Genomic DNA, 21,687 nt, shown 5'->3' with positions numbered 1-21,687 from the left:
GTCACGCATAGGCTACTACTTTTATCACGTCAGTACGTTCACTGATATCCTAAAAAAAAAAAATAGTTTTTCGATTTCTTACAGTTACACGACTCTAGGCTCGCTGAAACGTCTACCGTTATCGGTGAACATTTTAGAGACTGGATTCATTCACAGGAATATTGGAGGTGGTCCGGCAGGAGGACTGCTTGCTTCACTGGGGAGACGCGCGGTCTATGGATGGAGGCGTCCCCTCAAAGCCCACTGGCGAGATAGAGGATGCGGTGCGCATTGCGCGCCTCTCCAACGGGTACGTGAGCTGTCCATTTGCGAAGGAACGCGCACCATTTGATTTAAGTCATATGTTAATCATACCTCTTTGATACGAGTGTATCATGTGTCTAATCTAGCTTGTACAGTATCACTATGAGTACCATTATCAACATCCTAACTCTGAGGCTATGAGTGACCTAATCAAGTAGAATATTCACATGTGCTCTTTTATGATATTGCATGTATTCATCCCACCGTGATTTGGATCAGATTTTAGTATTGAACTCGTCACCATCCCGTGTTTATTGTTTTACTGTTTAATCACATCAATCGCATGTTGCTTGTTCTCTTTTGGTGTCTTGTTAAATAGTTTAGTAAGATTTCTGCCACAGATTAAGATGATAGACAAAACATATAGCCTATTTTACAGATAGTGGAGAGTTGACGTCCTCTCATCAGCATGGGTTGGGTACAGTAGGTGTTTGCCCATAAACGTTTATGTTTATGCTATGCCTTTTTTTGCTGCTGTTGTTGTTGTTTTGTTTACTTTGCATTGCCTTTCATTTCCTTGGTAGAAAACACAAAACAGGAAATAACATCCAAGACATAATAAGACATCCAAGACATAGACAAATAATCTATATTCAAATACAGCAATTCACTATGTCATTTTACCAAACAGACAGCCCCAGTGTGAGTTGTAGCCTTTTAGTGCAGTTTTCTCATGATGGCCTCTGTGAATCCTCAATTATATCCTGACCACATGCAACACTTTAACACAATCTTTTAATAATAGTTTTGGGTCTTTAAAGAGGGGTCTGTCCAGCATGCAATTAAGTGTTTCTTTTGAGTTATGGTTTGTGGTAGTGATTGCATTGACATTATTGTTAATTGTTGCTATTAGTCTTACCGATATTTCAAAGCTTAGATTTAGTATGGTTCTGCCTGTCTACATATGAAACGATAAAGAGATACCCGCATTATATGTTATAGAAGTTCCCATAGTGTTTTAAAAAGCCTTAAACCCAGATCCGGTTTCATGTATTGTAGATGTGTCTTTACTTCCATTCAATGTGAACCTGCCTACATGCCAGGGTAGAACTTGACTGTACGTACAGTACAATAGCAATCTGAGTGATTTATTTGTGACGAGCTGCTGGGACAATAGAGACTGCCACAAGCACAGCATGCATGTGGGAGAGCCAGCGCCTAGAGTGGGAGTGTGTGTGTGTGTGTGTGTGTGTGTGTGTGTGTGTGTATGTGTGTGTGTGTGTGTGTGTGTGTGTGTGAAGATATGTTGACACAGAGGTAGTGCAAACATACAGTTATTTCTATTGTATAGTGTGTGTTGCTGGCTGTGCATTCCCAGTTGTGTACAGTATGTAAATATGAGCACACAGGGCTGTTAGAGCATAAGCTGTAAGCTGGGACATTATTCATTCACATCAACTTCCAGGTGTGTCTGTGAGGTCACGCTATCAAATATTTGTTTTTCTATTGGTTTCCCATCCAGATAAAAGCTTACATAATTCGAATGTCCAGAACACCTACAGTAATGGTTGAATTGTAAAGCCATTGTGTGTTTGTGGGAGTACTGTATGTGTGCACATGTGTGTGTGTGTGTGCGTGTGTGTGTGTGTGTGTGTGTGTGTGTGTGTGTGTGTGTGTCACTCAGGCACCTGCTTTCCCAGGGTCCAGGAGGCTTCTCTAACGCTTGGGAACGTAGACGCTGGTCTGCTATATTTCTGCAGAGATGATCATTACACACAGTGTGTATGCAGTACACAATGACACATACACATCTGCTGAATAGTTAGTTTTAGTCTTTTTCTGCATTTTCTGCTTGTGTTGTTTCCACACATTCACATTTTAGTCCTTTAGCACACAAACACAAACTCAAACTGACCAGGGCAGACCCCACTCAACGGAAGAAGAAGAAAGATAGGAAAAGTGTAGGCGACTAAAGTAAAGTGGCCCTTATACCCACAGCTCTCATAGTGGCCCTTATACCCACAGCTCTCATAGTGGCCCTTATCCCCACAGCTCTCATAGTGGCCCTTATACCCACAGCTCCCATAGTGGCCCTTATACCCCCAGCTCCCATAGTGGCCCCACAGCTCCCATAGTGGCCCTTATACCCCCAGCACTCATAGTGGCCCTTATACCCACAGCTCTCATAGTGGCCCTTATACCCACAGCTATCATAGTGGCCCTTATAGCTCTCATAGTGGCCCTTACACCCACAGCTATCATAGTGGCCCTTACACCCACAGCTCTTATAGTGGCCCTTATACCCACAGCTATCATAGTGGCCCTTATACCCACAGCTCTCAGAGTGGCCCTTATACCCCCAGCACTCATAGTGGCCCTTATACCCACAGCTCTCATAGTGGCCCTTACACCCACAGCTCTCATAGTGGCCCTTATACCCACAGCTCTCATAGTGACCCTTATACCCACAGCTCCCATAGTGGCCCTTATACCCTCAGCTCTCATAGTGGCCCCACAGCTCTCATAGTGGCCCTTATACCCACAGCTCCCATAGTGGCCCTTATACCCACAGCTCCCATAGTGGCCCTTACACCCACAGCTCCCATAGTGGCCCTTATACCCACAGCTCCCATAGTGGCCCTTACACCCACAGCTCCCATAGTGGCCCTTATACCCACAGCTCTCATAGTGGCCCTTATACCCACAGCTCTCATAGTGACCCTTATACCCACAGCTCCCATAGTGGCCCTTATACCCTCAGCTCTCATAGTGGCCCCACAGCTCTCATAGTGGCCCTTATACCCACAGCTCCCATAGTGGCCCTTACACCCACAGCTCCCATAGTGGCCCTTATACCCACAGCTCCCATAGTGGCCCTTACACCCACAGCTCCCATAGTGGCCCTTATACCCACAGCTCCCATAGTGGCCCTTACACCCACAGCTCTCATAGTGGCCCTTACACCCACAGCTCTCATAGTGGCCCTTATACCCACAGCTCTCATAGTGGCCCTTATACCCACAGCTCTCATAGTGGCCCTTACACCCACAGCTCTCATAGTGGCCCTTACACCCACAGCTCTCATAGTGGCCCTTATACCCACAGCCCTCATAGTGGCCCTTATACCCACAGCTCTCATAGTGACCCCACAGCTCCCATAGTGGCCCTTATACCCACAGCTCTCATAGTGGCCCTTATACCCACAGCTCTCATAGTGGCCCTTATACCCACAGCTCTCAAAAGGCCTTTTTTCACCGACAGAGAACCGGCTCCGTTCCCGTTCGCAAACCAACATTTGAACCGTTCGTCGCGTTTTCACCAAACAAAAGCCGGTTCGGAACGTGACACCTTGGTTCGGAAGTTGAACCAAAAACTAGTTGGTTTTTCCGGCGAACCGGCGGAGTGGGCGTGTCATTGCGTCTTTCAGAGGGAAGAAGGCTAAAAGCATGAGTTTTCCGTCCATATCAACTGTTGCCATGAGTAAACAAAACGATTCAACTAGCATTACACTGCAGACGTTGACTAGCATTTTAAACAGCTAGTTTCTGCCGTTTTTATGGGACAACTGGTCATATCATTCTCCCGTTTATGCATCTCATTAACTTTTGATTTTGCATGCACCACCCATTGTTGATGACACATCCTTGGTTCTGTTCAGAACTGGTGTAAATGCGGGCTGGTTCACTAGATAGCACCACGGTTCAAAGAATTCTGAACGGCACCAGTTCAACACCAGGTTCGTTCTTGGTGAAAAAACGCCTATAGTGACCCCACAGCTCTCATAGTGGCCCTTATACCCACAGCTCTCATAGTGGCCCTTATACCCACAGCTCCCATAGTGGCCCTTATACCCACAGCTCTCAGCAGACATTCACACAGAATCTCCACCATAGGCAACCCAGGTCCACGGCCAGCTCCCAAGACAAGCGTGCTTCTTGTTGCTCCTGCTTTTACGTAATCAGGTGTCCTAATGGGTAGGCAGCTGGGACACACGCACACACACACACACACACACACACACACACACACACACACACACACACACACACAGACACACACAGTAAAGTAGTGGTGACATACAGAGGTGTACATCTGCTTCCAGACAGAAGAGTCCTGCCATATATTCTTTCTACCTGTGCACTTAATACAGGTGATATCACTATTATCTGATCTACCTGTGCACTTAATACAGGTGACATCACTCATTATCTGCTCTACCTGTGCGCTTAATACAGGTGATATCACTATTATCTGATCTACCTGTGCACTTACAGTAATACAGTTGACATCACTCATTATCTGCTCTACCTGTGCACTTAATACAGGTGACATCACTCATTATCTGCTCTACCTGGCTGCTAATTAGGAAGAGCTGCTTTACTAAATGCTTGGATCAAATACTTGGCAGGACTTTTCTGAACCCGAGCTCAGCTGTCTGCCTCTGGTGGCTTATCCCACAGAATCTCCAACACCATGCAACGTTTTTCACCACAAGGTTTTTGCATATAGTCTCTCTGACACAACAGAGGACCAGCTGTTGGACTAAACGTTGGTCATTTATCAAACGGAGAGGAAGGTTAATATTTATTTTGAAAAAAACCCGTTTTGTGCATGAGTGACTTTATGGCTTTTGAGCGACACATAATCAGCATTTTAAAAACGTTAAAATACTGTATATTGATGCACTTTTCTTGGACTATGCAGAATGACCAAACGCCATGTTATCACTCTAACATATTTAAACGTGTTCTATGCAGCGTTACTCACCAATAGTCTGGTACTCATGCATGTGTGGGTAAATTCACTAATAGTCTGGTACTGTACTCATGCATGTGTGGGTAAATTCACTAATAGTCTGGTACTGTACTCATGCATGTGTGGGTAAATTCACTAATAGTCTGGTACTGTACTCATGCATGTGTGGGTAAATTCACTAATAGTATGGTACTGTACTCATGAGTGTGTGAAGGTGGGTAAAGGTGTACTGTATAAATGGTGCTGTGGGCATTCATGTCAGACTGGTTAGTGTTCAGCCTAATGTGTACAGTATCCACAGTATCTGATATGTTCTCATCAGAAGGCCAAAGGAAGATCTCTGTTCTTGTGCAGACGTCTCACATTCTACTGTTCTGTTCTCTCTTCTCTTCTCTTCTCCTCTCTTCTCTTTTCTTCTCTCCTCTTCTCTCCTCCCCTCCTCTCTTCTCTTCTCTTCTCTTCTCTCCTTTCCTCTCCTCTCCTCCCCTCCTCTCTTCTCTTCTCTTCTCTCCTCTCTTCTCCTCTCCTTTCCTTTCCTCTCCTCTTCTCCTCTCTTCTCTTCTCTCCTCTCCTTTCCTCTCCTCTTCTCTCCTCTCTTCTCTTCTCTCCTCTCCTCTCTTCTCCTCTCCTCTCCTCTCCTCTCCTCTCCTCTCCTCTCCTCTCCTCTTCTCTCCTCTCCTCTCCTCTCCTCTCCTCTCCTCTTCTCTCCTCTCCTTTCCTTTCCTCTCCTCTCCTCTCCTCTCCTCTCCTCTTCTCTTCTCTTCTCTTCTCTCCTCCCCTCTCCTCTCCTCTCCTCTCCTCCTCTCCTCCTCTCCTCTCCTCTCCTCTCCTCTCCTCTCCTCTCCTCTCCTCCCCTCTCCTCTCCTCCCCTCTTCTCTCCTCTCCTCTCCTCTCCTCTCCTTTCCTCTCCCCTCCTCCCCTCTCCTCTCCTCTTTTCTCCTCTCCTCTCCTCTCCTCTCCTCTCCTCTCCTCTCCTTTCCTCTCCTCTCCTCTCCTCTCCTCTCCTCTCCTCTCCTCTCCTCTCCTCTCCTCTTCTCTCCTCTCCTCTCCTCTCTCCTCTCCTCTCCTCTTCTCTCCTCTCTTCTCTTCTCTTCTCTCCTCTTCTCTCCTCTCCTCTCCTCTCCTCTCCTCTCCTCTCCTCTCCTCTCCTCTCCTCTCCTCTCCTCTCTTCTGCAGGAGGATGGTCAGCTGTATCAGGGCTGCTGGACAGGGCTGGTCTCGGCAGATGGACGTGTGTCTCCTGCTGAGCTGTCTGTTGCTTCTGTTCTCATGCACAGGTAAGGCCACACAGAAAAGGCAAACCACACGCGCATGCACGCACGCACGCACGCACACACACACACACAGACACACACACACACAGGATGTAATGCTTTTTACACAGGTAAGGCCACACAGGCAAGGCAAACCACACACGCATGCACGCACGCACGCATGCACAAACACACACAGGACCTACAGTAAGGCCATGCAGGCAAGGCAAGTCGTACAACACAAGAAATTACACATTTCACTAACACACACACACACACACACACACACACACACAGGATATAATGCTTTTGATACACACAGGTAGGGTCACGCAAGCAAGTGTCATACCACACACACACACGCACGCACGCACGCACGCACGCACGCACAAACACACACAGGACCTACAGTAAGGCCATGCAGGCAAGGCAAGTCGTACAACACAAGAAATTACTGGGTCTGGGTTGGCGCCGGTGCACCTTGACAGGTCTGAAGGCATACACAGGTCACACACACCTCCTTTGTCCCAGCGGAAGCCGTGGATATCAGGTGCGTGTTTCTGAAGCCATCCAGCAGGAAAAGTAGCAGGTGGTCAGTAGCCCATGAGCGAACCATTAACAGGTTTTCTCAACGGCTTTATTCTTCTCAGAAAGGGAAATTGATTTGCATCTTACACCACCTAGTCAAAACACACAGTCATATTACACTACCTAGTCATATTCACTGGTATAGAGCTGGGGTCGCCAAACCCTCAATACTATAGTGTAGTGAGTATCCTAAAGACTAGTGTTGTCTCTCATTGACACATGTGTATGCCATCTCTGTGTAACCATGCAACACTAACAGGTACAGAGGCACGGATTCACCAAGGGGTGGAGGATGTGATATTCTTTTTTTTTTTTAAAGGTTATTTTTTGGGCTTTTTATGCCTTTAATTGGACAGGACAGTAGAGAGAATGACAGGAAGCGAGTGGGAGAGAGAGAAGGGGTGGGATCCGGAAAGGACCACGGGGCGGGAATCGAACCCGGGTCGCCGGCGTGCGGTGCAGGTGCCCCAGCCAGTGATATTCTTAACCTGATGAATTAGCCTAAATAAAAGGCCTTACATTGGAGGTATTTTTGGTTCTCATTTGACACTTCAAGGTACAGTACATCTCGCCAGTGTTTAGGGCCGAGGTCAGGGATCTTGGGCTCAGAGAGGTTGGTGGCCACTGGTATAGTCCTTCTAGTTACAGAGTTGGCCGGTGCGAGGCTAGCGCAAGTCAACGGTATGTGCTAGTCTGACACTAAAACAGTCTACCCACTCCACAGCGCAAGTCAGCGGTATGTGCTAGCCTGCCACTAGAACAGTCTACCCACTCCACAGAACAAGTCAACGGTATGTGCTAGCCTGCCACTAAAACAGTCTACCCACTCCACAGCGCAAGTCAATGGTATGTGCTAGCCTGCCACTAAAACAGTCTACCCACTCCACAGAACAAGTCAACGGTATGTGCTAGCCTGCCACTAAAACAGTCTACCCACTCCACAGAACAAGTCAACGGTATGTGCTAGCCTGCCACTAAAACAGTCTACCCACTCCACAGAACAAGTCAACGGTATGTGCTAGCCTGCCACTAGAACAGTCTACCCACTCCACAGAACAAGTCAACGGTATGTGCTAGCCTGCCACTAAAACAGTGTACCCACTCCACAGAACAAGTCAGCGGTATGTGCTAGCCTGCCACTAAAACAGTATACCCACTCCACAGAACAAGTCAACGGTATGTGCTAGCCTGCCACTAAAACAGTCTACCCACTCCACAGAACAAGTCAACGGTATGTGCTAGTCTGACACTAAAACAGTCTACCCACTCCACAGAACAAGTCAACGGTATGTGCTAGCCTGCCACTAAAACAGTCTACCCACTCCACAGAACACCTGGAACAAGTCGATGTACATGTCTGTGTTGATAGAATAATGTTATTGATGAAACTAAACTTGCATCGCATCGCAGTAATTATACTTTATTCCCTGTAGTTGGCAGTAGGCATAGGCGACGGCGTAGGAACTGATATTACCTGCAGTAGGTGTCCTGACTGCAGTGCATGGAGCGCTTCTCTGTCTACGCTCTGGGCATTACTACTAACCGGAGCCAAGTCCAATTCCGCCACTGCCGAGCCCTCGAAGTGTAATGCCATCATTGAGATGCAAGGCTAGTTTACACTCTCAACACACTGGTCAAATATGAAAGTGCTTGCTGGTAGTGACAGACAGAAAAAGAGAAGCAGAAGTATGATCTGAAGGAAGAGAAGAGAGAGAGAGAGAGAGAGAGAGAGAGGAAGAAGAAGAAGACTTCTATTGTTTGTTGTTGCTGAGTTATTCCGTGTAGCAACAGCAGCATGATTGCATAAGAGCCGAGTCATCGGCTGTCAGATGCTTATCACCATGGCGATTAGCGGCTGCCACTCACACGCCTTCGAGGAGGTGACAGGAGACATGGGCCTGAGCGCGTCTGAGGAACAGGCCTGTCACTCGCTCACCGTCTGGCCTCAAACCAGCGCCGCACAATGGCTCCCAAAAATAGCCAACCGGCCTGGCCTGTTCACGCTACCCTGCGCTGAATGCCTCAGCCTCTGTGAGAGAGCAGGAATGTCCCACACACACGGAGGTGCCTGACTCACACACACACACACACACACACACACACACACACACGGAGGTGCCTGACTCACACACACACACACACACACACACACACACACACACACGGAGGTGCCTGACACACACACACACACACACACGGAGGTGCCTGACACACACACACACACACACACGGAGGTGTCTGACACACACACACACACACGGAGGTGCCTGACTCACACGCGTAAAAGCATGACGTGTACAGGCACGCCCTGGGAGTTCCACAGTCTGTGGCTCGCGTCTGTGAGGAACTTTGACCTTTCTCTGCCTGATTGACCTGGAAGTGGATTTACTGCCCCTGGTCTGGTCTCTCAGGGCGTCATGGCCTCCACTGACTCTGACTGACAGTGTACACGTGTGGAGACATGCACAGGTGAAACACATGGAGTGACAGTTGAGCTGGACCCAGTTGAGCAGTTGAGCTGAACCCAGTTGAGCAGTTGAGCTGGACCCGGTTGAGCAGTTGAGCTGGAGCCGGTTGAGCAGTTGAGCTGGAGCCGGTTGAGCAGTTGAGCTGGACCCGGTTGAGCTGGACCCGGCCAACACTGATCACGTCCTGTTGTGACGCAGCTGTTCAGTGGCTGCACTATAGATGACAGAGTTGGGTAGCTGGAGTTCTAAGGGCACCAGGGCCAAATCTACATACAGTTGTATGCGTACGTTTAGACCCTCGTGCTGAAGTTGACTAAAAAGAGGAATAAAAAATCATCCTTTGGCAATTGATGTTAATGCTTTATTAAAAATAGGGAAAATCCAACCTTTAAAGACACCAAATTTCACACCTGTCACTACTGATACTATTTTACACCTGCCACTGATACTAGTTTACACCTGCCACTGATACTATTTTACACCTGTCACTACTGATACTATTTTACACCTGCCACTGATACTAGTTTACACCTGCCACTGATACTATTTTACACCTGTCACTACTGATACTATTTTACACCTGCCACTGATACTAGTTTACACCTGCCACTGATACTAGTTTACACCTGTCACTGATACTATTTTACACCTGTCACTACTGATACTATTTTACACCTGCCACTGATACTATTTTACACCTGTCACTGATACTATTTTACACCTGTCACTACTGATACTATTTTACACCTGCCACTGATACTATTTTATAACGGACAGTCTCTCTTTTTTCCCAGCTAATGCGATGACCACATCCAGTCCACCATCACATGCGCCTTATCCCAGTGCATCTTCAACTGGATCTCCACCAACCTCCCCACATCCACACCCACCTCCACCAACCTCCCCAAACCCACACCCACCAACCTCCTCATTAACCTCCCCACCAACGTCCTCACCAACCTCCAAATCTCCATCAACCTCCTCACACCCACCAACCTCCTCATCAACATCCCCACCAACCTCCAAATCTCCACAAGCCTCCTCACCACCCAGCACGTCCCCCAAATCCATTGCAGCAAGAACCACCACTGGTGACACGACCCCGGACACCACAACTGTCACGACCCTGTCTGGTGACACGACACTGAGCTACACAACGACTGGTCATGTTGCTGCAACTTGGAGTACCGCAACCCATCCTGAGAGCACAGCATCAAACACACCAACCTCTCCTCCAAACCCAACAGGTATGAAGCGGCACTGAGTTCATAGGAGTCGGCATGACTGTGTGGGACTAATCCGCCTGCATTCTCCTCCTGTTATCTCGGCCGTTCAATCAGATCTGATCTGTAACTTAGATACAGTAAGTTCACCTGCATGCTTGTGTGCAATGTTGCCAAATCAGATCTGATCTGTAGCTCAGATGAGTTCTCCTGTGTGTTGTGTGCAGTGTTGCCAAATCAGATCTGATCTGTAACTTAGATGAGTTCTGTCATGGCTTGATGTGTGTGTGTCCCATCATGTATGGGTGCACTATCATGGCTTGATGTGTGTGTGTCCCATCATGTATGGGTGCACTGTGATAGCTATCCTCATGTTCATGCAACTTGGTCAGCGAGTCTTTGTGCTGAGCACGCTTGACCTCTAGAGTGCCCCCTAGTGGATCTGTCCTTGACCTCTGGAGTGCCCCCTAGTGGATCTGTCCTTGACCTCTAGTGCCCCTAGTGGATCTGTCCTTGACCTCTAGAGTGCCCCCTAGTGGATCTGTCCTTGACCTCTAGTGCCCCTAGTGGATCTGTCCTTGACCTCTAGAGTGCCCCCTAGTGGATCTGTCCTTGACCTCTAGAGGGCCCTAGTGGATCTGTCCTTGACCTCTAGTGCCCCTTATGGATCTGTCCTTGACCTCTAGAGTGCCCTAATGGATCTGTCCTTGACCTCTAGAGTGCCCCCTAGTGGATCTGTCTTTGACCTCTAGAGGGCCCTAGTGGATCTGTCCTTGACCTCTGGAGTGCCCCCTAGTGGATCTGTCCTTGACCTCTAGAGTGCCCCCTAGTGGATCTGTCCTTGACCTCTAGAGTGCCCCCTAGTGGATCTGTCCTTGACCTCTAGTGCCCCTAATGGATCTGTCCTTGACCTCTGGAGTGCCCCCAAGTGGATCTGTCCTTGACCTCTAGAGTGCCCTAGTGGATCTGCCCTTGAGTGGGTTATTAGAAAAAAGCATCAGATTAGAACACCTGGTCATTATGAGCTGAGATAAGCACAACTACTAGAGCGTGGACTAGGGAGCACATATTATATGAATCAGCACTAAGGGAGCACATATTATATGAATCAGCACAACTACTAGAGTGTGGACTAGGGAGCACATATTATATGAATCAGCACTAGGGGAGCACATATTATATGAATCAGCACTAGGGGAGCACATATTATATGAATCAGCACTAGGGGAGCACATATTATGTGATCCATTTGTTTCTAAGAGAAAATGTATGTGTCAGTTGGACTGACCATGACGCATTGCACACCAGTATTCAGGGGATGCATATACTGTACTGTACTGTATGCAGGTAAGGAATGCCAGGCTGGTGTGTTGTTGAATGGACAGCATTGCTACCAGAGAATATGCAACTTACTCATCCTATGGTAGCCTGGACCATATAGGCAATTCCAGATTACTTACACAACCCACCTTTATGCATGTATCTGTGTGTGTGTCTCTCTCTCTCTGTGTGTTTGTGTGTGTGTGTGTGTGTGTGTGTGTGTGTGTGTGTGTGTCTCTCTCTCCCTGTGTGTGTGTGTGTGTGTGTGTTTATATGTATGTGTGTGTGTGTGATCTCTAGATTTCTACTACTGGATGGCTCTTCATGTTGACGTCATTAAAGGAGAGAGGAATGAATCTCATGTAACTGGATGGGTAGGTCCACCTCTAGATATCTCTATATCATGTTACTGGATGGGTACTATAGGTCCACCTCTATATACAGTATCTCTATAGCATGTGAATGGGTACTGTGGGTCCACCTCTATATATCTCTATAGCATGTGAATGGGTACTATAGGTCCACCTCTATATATCTCTATAGCATGTGAATGGGTACTGTGGGTCCACCTCTATATATCTCTATATCATGTAACTGGATGGGTAGGTCCATCTTCCAGATGATCTGTCTATACCTGTGTGATCTGGTCATTGGACTCATATGAGATGTTTCTTTCAATGCATTGGTGATGTGTGTGTGTGTGTGTGTGTGTGTGTGTGTGTGTGTGTGTGTGTGTGTGTGTGTGTGTGTGTGTGTGTTTGTGTGTTTGCGTCTTAGCTGAAGAAAGCTTTTCTTGCCCACCTGGATGCCTGTGACACACCTTCCGTCACACCCAACCGACCCACTGCAGGCCCAATTATCACCACGGCAACCACCACGTCCACTTCTACAGTCGCCGTGGCAACAGAACAGGAAACGGTCACCTCCAACAACTCCACAGAGATCCGATCTCATAACGTTACCACAGCAACCACACCCTTCAATGGCAGCAGCAGTGACCCTCTGATCTCACACCAAACTACGATCTGGCCTCTGAACTACACCACCACCTACACCACCCTCAGTGAAAACAGGTATACACACACACACACACACACACACACACACACTCTCTCTCTCTACAGCTCAACACCACCCTCAGCGGTATCAGGTAGGCCTATACACTCTACAGCAAGTAAATAGAAGTCCCATCTTTCAAACGACAGACTTGAAATCAGATACCTTCATTGTTTTGTGTGAAACCAGATACTGCATGGTTCAATTGTTTCCACGGAGCTGCACTGTTTCCATTGAGAGCAGAAAGAGTCAAACCTTCCAAGAGACGATGTGTACAGAGGCCCTATTTGTCCTTCAGCACTCACTCAATGTCCCTGTCAGCAGCACGTCACCCTACAGTATTGGCCAACAAGGACCGAGTCACTCACTTCTGAAACCCCTGCTCTCTCTGAACTCACCAAATATGGCTGACGAGTAACAGAAAGAAGTTTGCTCAAGCAAACCAAACCAACACAGCTGAATATACCCTGGTGTGCCGTTAATATGGCATTTTCTGTAGCAATATAGAATAGCCAGTCTGGTGTTCCGTTAATATGCCATTTTCTGTAGCAATATAGAATAGCACGTCTGGTGTTCCACTGGTCCCCATCTGGCCCCGATCTGGCCCAGACCATCGTTGGGACTGGACACTGGTCATCTAGAGACCAGCCGCTGTCTGGGCAGAGCGATTTCATGTTAAAATCACCTGGACTGCACTCAAAGATAACCTATTCTCTCTCTCTCTCTCTCTCTCTCTCTCTCTCTCTCTCTCTTTCATGTGTTCAGCACGAAGAACGGAACAGACGGCGGTGTGTTTCAGGTAAGAGCACCTGAGCAGGTGACCTCAACACCTGTGCAGGTTATAAATTCAGAAAGTCACCTGATAAAGATCCACAACTAACCACAGGTAGCCTGCATGCTATATGCTGTTGCATCTCCACCTGTGGATAATAAACTTAATAGGCCCAAATGCACCTAGTGGAATGTGGGTCTATGAACTATGAAACATTAAATGATTTAATGTGGTCTATGATACAATTTGTTTTACTTTACTATTATTTTATTATTTTTTTTATTTTACAGCACTTTGGTCAACTGTTGTTGTTTTTAAATGTGCTATACAAATAAATTGACATTGACTTTGACATTGACATCGACATATGAACTATTAAGTTAACCATGAAATGATGTGGTCTATGAACTATTAAGCATTACATTATTTAATGTGTGTCTATGAACTATTGAACATTAAATGATTTAATGTGGGTATATATGTGGGTCTATGAACTATTCAACATTAAATGATTTAATTTGGGTCTATGAACTATTAAACATTACATGATTTAATGTGGGTCTATGTTGATGAACATAAACGTGTGTAATGATTCCTCTCAATATGACCTTTGACCTTGTGGATATGCTCGCCTGTGTTAGCCTGTTTTTCCGCAGCTGTCAATGATAACAATGCTCTGTGGGATGAAAGCTGTCAATGATAACAATGCTCTGTGGGATGATAACAATGCTCTGTGGGATGAAAGACGCCATTGTTTCTCTTGTTGTTCACAGGACATTGATGTGTGCTGTGAGAAGAAAGAGAATATTAGGTGAGTCGTGTGTGTGTGTGTGTGTGTGTGTGTGTGTGTGTGTGCTGTGAGGAGAAAGAGAAGATTAGGCAGGTCATACGACCTCTGACCCTGACGTAGTTGACCTTGTTGTTGTCATGGCTCTTATCGCCATGTTGTTGTTGTCATGGCTCTTATCGCCATGTTGTTCCTGCTCCTACAGCCAGACAATATGTGTTGTCATGGTGAAGCTCTCAGTACCCAGAAGTCCTTGCTGCTTCCGCCATGCCCTGTGGAACACCAGCTTCACTGGCCGGGGACCCATCTACTCCAGCATACATAACAACAGCGTCACACTCATCAGTGAGTACTCACACACACACACACACACACACACTCACACACACACACACACACACACACACACACACACACAGATACACACGCACACACACACACACACACGGACACACACACACACACACACTGTCTGTTTTGACGTTTGCAGTGTTGATCTGCTCTTTGCTCTCTGACTTCTCATACTATCATGGCCTCTCCCACAGGAGGCCTATGGCCTGATCCCAGCTCAGCACCCCCTAGTGGCAACACGTCAAACTGCAACAGCTCTGAATCTTCCTCCACCAGCTGCAGCTCCTCCTCATCCTCCTCGTCCTCCTCATCCTCCTCAGTCAACTGCACCAGGTGGGTGCCCTCATTAGGCCAGGCTGTGTAGAGTTAAATCCCTGTTAAAGACCCCCACCTCTTTTTGCTTGTCTTTGAGGGGGGTGAAGGGTCTCCTTTTTGTTTTTGTTTTTTGTTTTAAGAGCCTGTGCATAGTGTCCCCTGGTTCTCCTTTTACACGATTGTAACTCCTGCAGCTGTTGCCCTTTTCTTTTCTTTTCTTTTCTTTTCTTTTCTTTTCTTTTCTTTCCTTTTTTGCCTTAGGTTAATACTTTGTTCTTTGCACTTTAGGCACTTTACTGTGAAGCACTTTGGTGCGGCTCAGCCATCTGTAGATGTGCTACAGAAATAAAAATGAACTTGAGATCTCCCTCTTATATCCCCACTGCACCCAGCCGCTAGTACATCAGACACGTAGACTGTAGAGCTGGACATATATATTCTATATATTCAGTCTATCATCTGACATGCACTTCAGGCTGTGTGCTACAGTCTTCATTAGCAAGGCTAATGATAGAGACTCAGATGGCCATTACTAATGACATCCTATAATGCATGTTTTGGCATATAGCATGTTGCTACCTGTTGCTATGTGAATGTGACTATGGATGCTACCTGTTGCTATGTGACTGTGGATGCTAACTGTTGCTATGTGACTGTGGACGCTACCTGTTGCTATGTGACTGTGGACGCTACCTGTTGCTATGTGACTGTGGACGCTACCTGTTGCTATGTGACTGTGGACGCTACCTGTTGCTATGTGACTGTGGACGCTACCTGTTGCTATGTGACTGTGGACGTTACCTGTTGCTATGTGACTGTGGATGCTACCTGTTGCTATGTGACTGTGGATGCTACCTGTTGCAATATGACTGTGTTGATGTTCATAATGTGTTGTTTTCTAGACCTGTGGATCCGCGGCCAGAGCACAAGGCGGAGAACTGCTCTGATGAGTTTGGTGAGGTCTTGATATCAACACAAACACATTATTCTTATTGATTTATACCCACATAGATAACTAATATCAATATGGTGCATATCAACACACAGAAATGCACAAGTAGCACACACAAACACACACACACACACACACACACACACACACACACACGATTAATCAGTTGACCTCTGAGTCCACAACACATTAGCACACAGTTACCTCCAGTCTCCAGTCACTCTACTCTACTCATCTCTACTCTACTCTGCTCTACTCTACTCTACTCATCTCTACTCTACTCTACTCTACTCTACTCTACTCTACTCTACTCTACTCTACTCTACCCATCTCATCTCATCTCATCTCATCTCATCTGCTCTTCTACCCTACTCTACTCTACTCTACTCTACTGTCTACTCTACTCTACTCTACTCTACTCTACTCTACTCTACTGTCTACTCTACTCTACTCTACTCTACTCTACTCTACTCTACTCTACTCTACTCTACTCATCTCTACACTATTCTACTCTACCCTACTCTACTCTACTCTACTCTACTGTCTACTCTACTCTACTCTACTCTACTCTACTCTACTCTACTCTACTCATCTCTACACTATCCTACTCTACTCTACTCTACTCTACTCTACTCTACTCTACTCTACTCTACTCTACTCTACTCATCTCTACACTATTCTACTCTACTCTACTCTACTCTACTCTACTCTACTCATCTCTACACTATTCTACTCTACTCTACTCTACTCTACTCTACTCTACTCTACTCTACTCTACTCTACTCTACTCTACTCATCTCTACACTATCCTACTCTACTCTACTCTACTCTACTCTACTCTACTCTACTCTACTCTACTCTACTCACCTCTATTCTACTCTACTCTACTCTACTCTACTCATCTCTACTCTACTCTACTCTGCTCTACTCTACTCTACTCTACTCATCTCTACTCTACTCTACCCATCTCATCTCATCTCATCTCATCTCATCTCATCTCATCTCATCTCATCTCATCTCATCTCTACTCTACTCTACTCTACTCTACTCTACTCTACTCTACTCTACTCTACTCTACTCTACTCTAAGTGTTCTGACCCTGTGGTGTTCTGTCTGTCTGTTCCAGAGTTCCTTTCTAGACGTTGTGTTCTGAACTGTTCTCAGAGCTGTGGTGGCAGTGGTAAGACCTCAACAATTCTCACAACCTGTGTGTGTTTGTGTGTGTGTGTGTGTGTGTGTGTGTGTGTGTGTGTGTGTGTGTGTGTGTGTGTGTGTGTGTGTGTGTGTGTGTGTGTGTGTGTGTCGACCTCACATTTTAAGGGTAGGGCTACAGTATGTCCGTTCTGGCTTTCCAGGCTAAGTGTCATATGGAGCTGTAATGCAATATCTCTCTCTCGTGCATAGCGGAATACTCAGTGGGGATTGCCATTAACAACCCCTCCATCACACAGAAAAACATCACAGCGATGGTGAGTGACTACAAGACTATGGGGGTGTTGTCTGACCAGGATAGTACACTACACTACACTACACTACACTACACTACACTACACTACAGTACTATGGGGGTGTTGTCTGACCAGGATAGTTGAAATCCTATTCTCATGTGGCAAACATACCGTGCTCACGCCAGCCATGACGAAACATAACTGCATAGTGTGAAAAGTGTCTGAGGAATTATCAAACTTAGCTGTGTAGAGTGAAAAGTGTATAAAAGTGTATGAGGAATTCCTGCAGTTCTTATGCTGGAATCCACATTGACCTGAACATTGCATACACTCACACTACACTACACTCACAATACATGGTACTGGACTACAGTACACTACACTACACTACACTACACTACACTCACACTACAGTACAGTACAGTACACTCACACTACACTACACTACACTACACTACACTACACTACACTACATGGTACTGCACTTCACAGCCTAAATGCACTATTTTGTATGTGAATCTGTTTTGGTCCTGTTGCTGCAGATCTGTTTTTGCAAGGGGGGGGAGGGGGGGGGGTATTTTAGAGTCTTTTTTAATGGTCTTAGTCATTAATTTGTAGGTTACACGTTACTTGTTTGTAAATGTTTAGCCAGTTTTTCTGAGCGAGGGGACGTATTGATATGTGGGGAAATGCTAATCGTCCTTTTCATTCTCCAGGTCAACAAACTCAGTGAATCCTCAATCCATAACTGCAGTTCATCCAAGTATGTTTATATCGCTATCATCTCCAGAGTGTGGTTATATCATTATCGCCCGTTATTATTCTCCTGAGTATGTTATTGTTGTTATTATTGTCATAATTCTCCTTGTTTTATTCTGTTTACCTGTGCACATTTTGCTTTTCATAGCTAGGCTGATGATGCTGCTTGCCAACTGATGTGTGTAAACGTTTTTAATGAACTAATTATGTGTCTAATTTATCCTCCCCAGTTCCACCTGCCAGGCTGTGGAGGCCATTTCAAGAGTCTACCAGGTAGTTTACAGTGCTCACTGTTGGCTCATTCATGCCATTAGGAGAGATAATAACATAATTGGCAAACATATTTAATCAACTTGATGTTTTTTTCCCCACAGACGAGCAGTGTTGTGTGTAAATCAGGAGATAGGTAAGTGGTGGTCAATCTTACAGTTTTCCCCTTTTAATATCCTGTCCACAGCAGTAGACCACAGCGTTGGGGTCCTGATAGGCCAGCTATAGTCCTGCGTCTTTGTCCTGTCCACAGCAGTAGACCACAGCGTTATAGTCCTGCGTCTTTGTCCTGTCCACAGCAGTAGACCACACCGTAATAGTCCTGCGTCTTTGTCCTGTCCACAGCAGTAGACCACAGCGCTATAGTCTTGCGTCTTTGTCCTGTCCACAGCAGTAGACCACAGCGTTTGGGTCCTGATAGGCCAGCTATAGTCCTGCGTCTTTGTCCTGTCCACAGCAGTAGACCACAGCGTTGTAGTCCTGCGTCTTTGTCCTGTCCACAGCAGTAGACCACAGCGTTGTAGTCCTGCGTCTTTGTCCTGTCCACAGCAGTAGACCACACCGTAATAGTCCTGCGTCTTTGTCCTGTCCACAGCAGTAGACCACAGCGTTATAGTCCTGCGTCTTTGTCCTGTCCACAGCAGTAGACCACAGCGTTTGGGTCCTGATAGGCCAGCTATAGTCCTGCGTCTTTGTCCTGTCCACAGCAGTAGACCACAGCGTTGTAGTCCTGCGTCTTTGTCCTGTCCACATGGCCCGTGACCAGAACTGTGTCGTTAGCGTAGCATGCACAGAGGAGCACAGCTCTCACAATACTCTACTCTCATGCAGTAGGTCTGGTTATGTCCCCCATCTCTGGATGTATACACACATGCATTGTTGTTGTTGTTGTTGACACACTATTCTCTCTGTGATGTTCTGTTCGTGTTGTTGTTGTTGTTGACGTACTATTCTCTCTGTGATGTTCCCTGTTTGTTACTGTGGTTTCCAGTGTATGTGTGGTGATCCTGAAGCTGTCAAGGAGAGCAAACAGATGCACAGTGAACGCAACTCTCTCCTTCCTGCTCAACCCATTAGGCATCACCATCACAAACCAGACGCAGCGTGTCGGTAAGACTCCTATCGGAATAGCCTTCAAACAAGACTGAATAGTATACCAATAACATACTCTATAGTTAATGTTATCAAAAACATTATCATTTTGCACACTTGTGCTTGTGCACTGTGTGTGTGTGTGTGTGTGTGTGTGTGTGTGTGCACCAGACCAGAATTTTAGAATTGGCCTGATGAATTGGAATTTGAATGGGAATAACAGGAAGCAGAATTAAATTCATGGAAATTCAAAACAATTCCACAGTCATACACCAAAAAACAAACAAACAAATAAGTTGTGTGTTTGATGCAATTACTGTATATCTGACTTTTGCTGTGAATTCATTGTTAAACACTACCCTTAAATGATGTAAATACGTTCTTTGAATTTCACTTCCTTTAATTCAAATTCGAATGATAATTGTAGATCTCAAATGTATGTGGTAATGTATGGCTGACTGATGCTGGTGTGTGTGTGTGTGTGTTTGTGCATATGTGTGTGTTGCTTATCTCAAACGTACGTGTGTATGTATGGCTGACTGATGCTGGTGTGTGTGCATATGTGTGTGTTGCTTATCTCAAACGTACGTGTGTATGTATGGCTGACTGATGCTGGTGTGTGTGCATATGTGTGTGTTGCTTATCTCAAACGTACTGTACGTGTGTGTATGGCTGACTGATGCTGGTGTGTGTGTGTGTGTGTGTGTGTGGTAACTGATGTGCTCCCCGTGCAGCGCTGTGTGCTGGTGCGGTGGCTGGTGTTGAGGGGTCTCCGTCGTCTCCATCAGCTGCTCTTCAGTGGGGGGACCTGATCTGGCAGAGCATCAACTTCAACTCCACGCAGTTCTGTAGCAGTGGACCCGCCTCTCTGAGCATCATCCAGTGGTGAGCAGGAGCCCTGTGTGTGTGTGTGTGTGTGTGTGTGTGTGGTCATCTCTAACAATCTGTGTGTGGTCATCTCTACATGTCTCTGAGCTCTGTTAGCACTCGCCGTTTCTCTCCACCAGAGAGTCTGAATGTGCGTGTACACAATATGAACAGGCTTTTTGATGGCTACGATCACGTTCAGCTGAAACTATTCCATTTAAGCACTGTATCAAGTTGAGTTATTGCGGTGTGAACAATGCGTTAAGCTTTGCTGTTGACCTCGTTAAGTCTCTGCAGCCAACCAGAGAAGACCCTGCTATTGGACTGCTGACCTCGTTAAGTCTCTGCAGCCAATCAGAGCAGACCCTGATATTGGACTGCTGACCTCGTTAAGTCTCTGCAGCCAACCAGAGAAAACTCTGATATTGGACTGCAGACCTCGTTAAGTCTGATGCAGCTACTGTACATTCATTTCTGTTGTCCTGCAGCCAGCCAGGGAAGAGCACCATCGTGGAGCTGAGAGAGGGCTGCGGGGGCAATGGCGGTGGCTCTGGGCCGAACCCTGGTCCCTCTGTTCCCCCCTCCACTGCCTCCCCCACCCCCACCCCCACCCTCACCTCCCCCAGCACCTCTCCAAACGTCTCCACGGCAACCCCCGTCCCCAGTAGCACCACCCACTCCACCGACACCACCACGTCTGCAGGAGGAGGCTCCAGCAACAGCACAGGCCAGACCTCCACCTCTCCAGTGACCACGAACAGCTCCGTCACCACACACACGTCAGCAGCAGCCCCCAACAGCTCCGTCACCCCGTCGCCCGCCAGTGGCGTCACAAACTCATCAACTGTCAGTACCGTAACAACGGCCACACCTGAAAGTCTGGCACCAACCACAGGTACTACTGTACTAACTCTGCCTGGAGACTAAAGCATTAAGATATATGTGTCGCTAACTAACTTCTAACTCCTGGAGACTAAAGCGTTATGTGTGTCGTTAACTAACTTCTAACTCCTGGAGACTAAAGCATTATGTGTGTCGTTAACTAACTTCTAACTCCTGGAGACTAAAGCATTATGTGTGTCGTTAACTAACTTCTAACTCCTGGAGACTAAAGCATTAAGGTATGTGTGTCATTAACTAACTTCTACTGTAACTCCTAGAGACTAAA

At 46.6% G+C, this 21,687-nt stretch overlaps 1 protein-coding gene across 2 annotated transcripts in view; it reads left to right on the top strand.

Moving 5' to 3' along the window:
- Window positions 1-21,687, top strand: part of LOC134079834 (adhesion G-protein coupled receptor G2-like) — a 35,518-nt gene continuing 13,831 nt past the window's right edge. The window contains exons 1-19 of one of the 2 annotated variants that reach the window (XM_062535934.1): window positions 1-289; window positions 1,928-2,021; window positions 6,175-6,275; window positions 10,102-10,554; window positions 12,151-12,224; window positions 12,628-12,923; window positions 13,672-13,705; window positions 14,452-14,489; window positions 14,671-14,810; window positions 15,011-15,149; window positions 16,034-16,086; window positions 17,210-17,263; window positions 17,488-17,552; window positions 18,248-18,294; window positions 18,521-18,563; window positions 18,665-18,696; window positions 19,552-19,670; window positions 20,387-20,537; window positions 21,008-21,414. In XM_062535934.1, the coding sequence (XP_062391918.1) occupies window positions 259-289; window positions 1,928-2,021; window positions 6,175-6,275; window positions 10,102-10,554; window positions 12,151-12,224; window positions 12,628-12,923; window positions 13,672-13,705; window positions 14,452-14,489; window positions 14,671-14,810; window positions 15,011-15,149; window positions 16,034-16,086; window positions 17,210-17,263; window positions 17,488-17,552; window positions 18,248-18,294; window positions 18,521-18,563; window positions 18,665-18,696; window positions 19,552-19,670; window positions 20,387-20,537; window positions 21,008-21,414 (2,371 nt within the window). In that variant the 5' untranslated portion in view covers window positions 1-258. The remainder of the gene's footprint in view (window positions 290-1,927; window positions 2,022-6,174; window positions 6,276-10,101; window positions 10,555-12,150; window positions 12,225-12,627; window positions 12,924-13,671; window positions 13,706-14,451; window positions 14,490-14,670; window positions 14,811-15,010; window positions 15,150-16,033; window positions 16,087-17,209; window positions 17,264-17,487; window positions 17,553-18,247; window positions 18,295-18,520; window positions 18,564-18,664; window positions 18,697-19,551; window positions 19,671-20,386; window positions 20,538-21,007; window positions 21,415-21,687) is intronic. The other variant, XM_062535935.1, reaches the window with a different exon arrangement.

This window comes from Sardina pilchardus, chromosome 5 (assembly GCF_963854185.1).
Source record: "Sardina pilchardus chromosome 5, fSarPil1.1, whole genome shotgun sequence".
Classification (NCBI taxonomy): Eukaryota; Metazoa; Chordata; class Actinopteri; order Clupeiformes; family Clupeidae; genus Sardina; species Sardina pilchardus.
The sequence above is the reverse complement of the archived record's forward strand: the minus strand, read 5'-3'. Positions and strand labels throughout refer to the sequence as shown.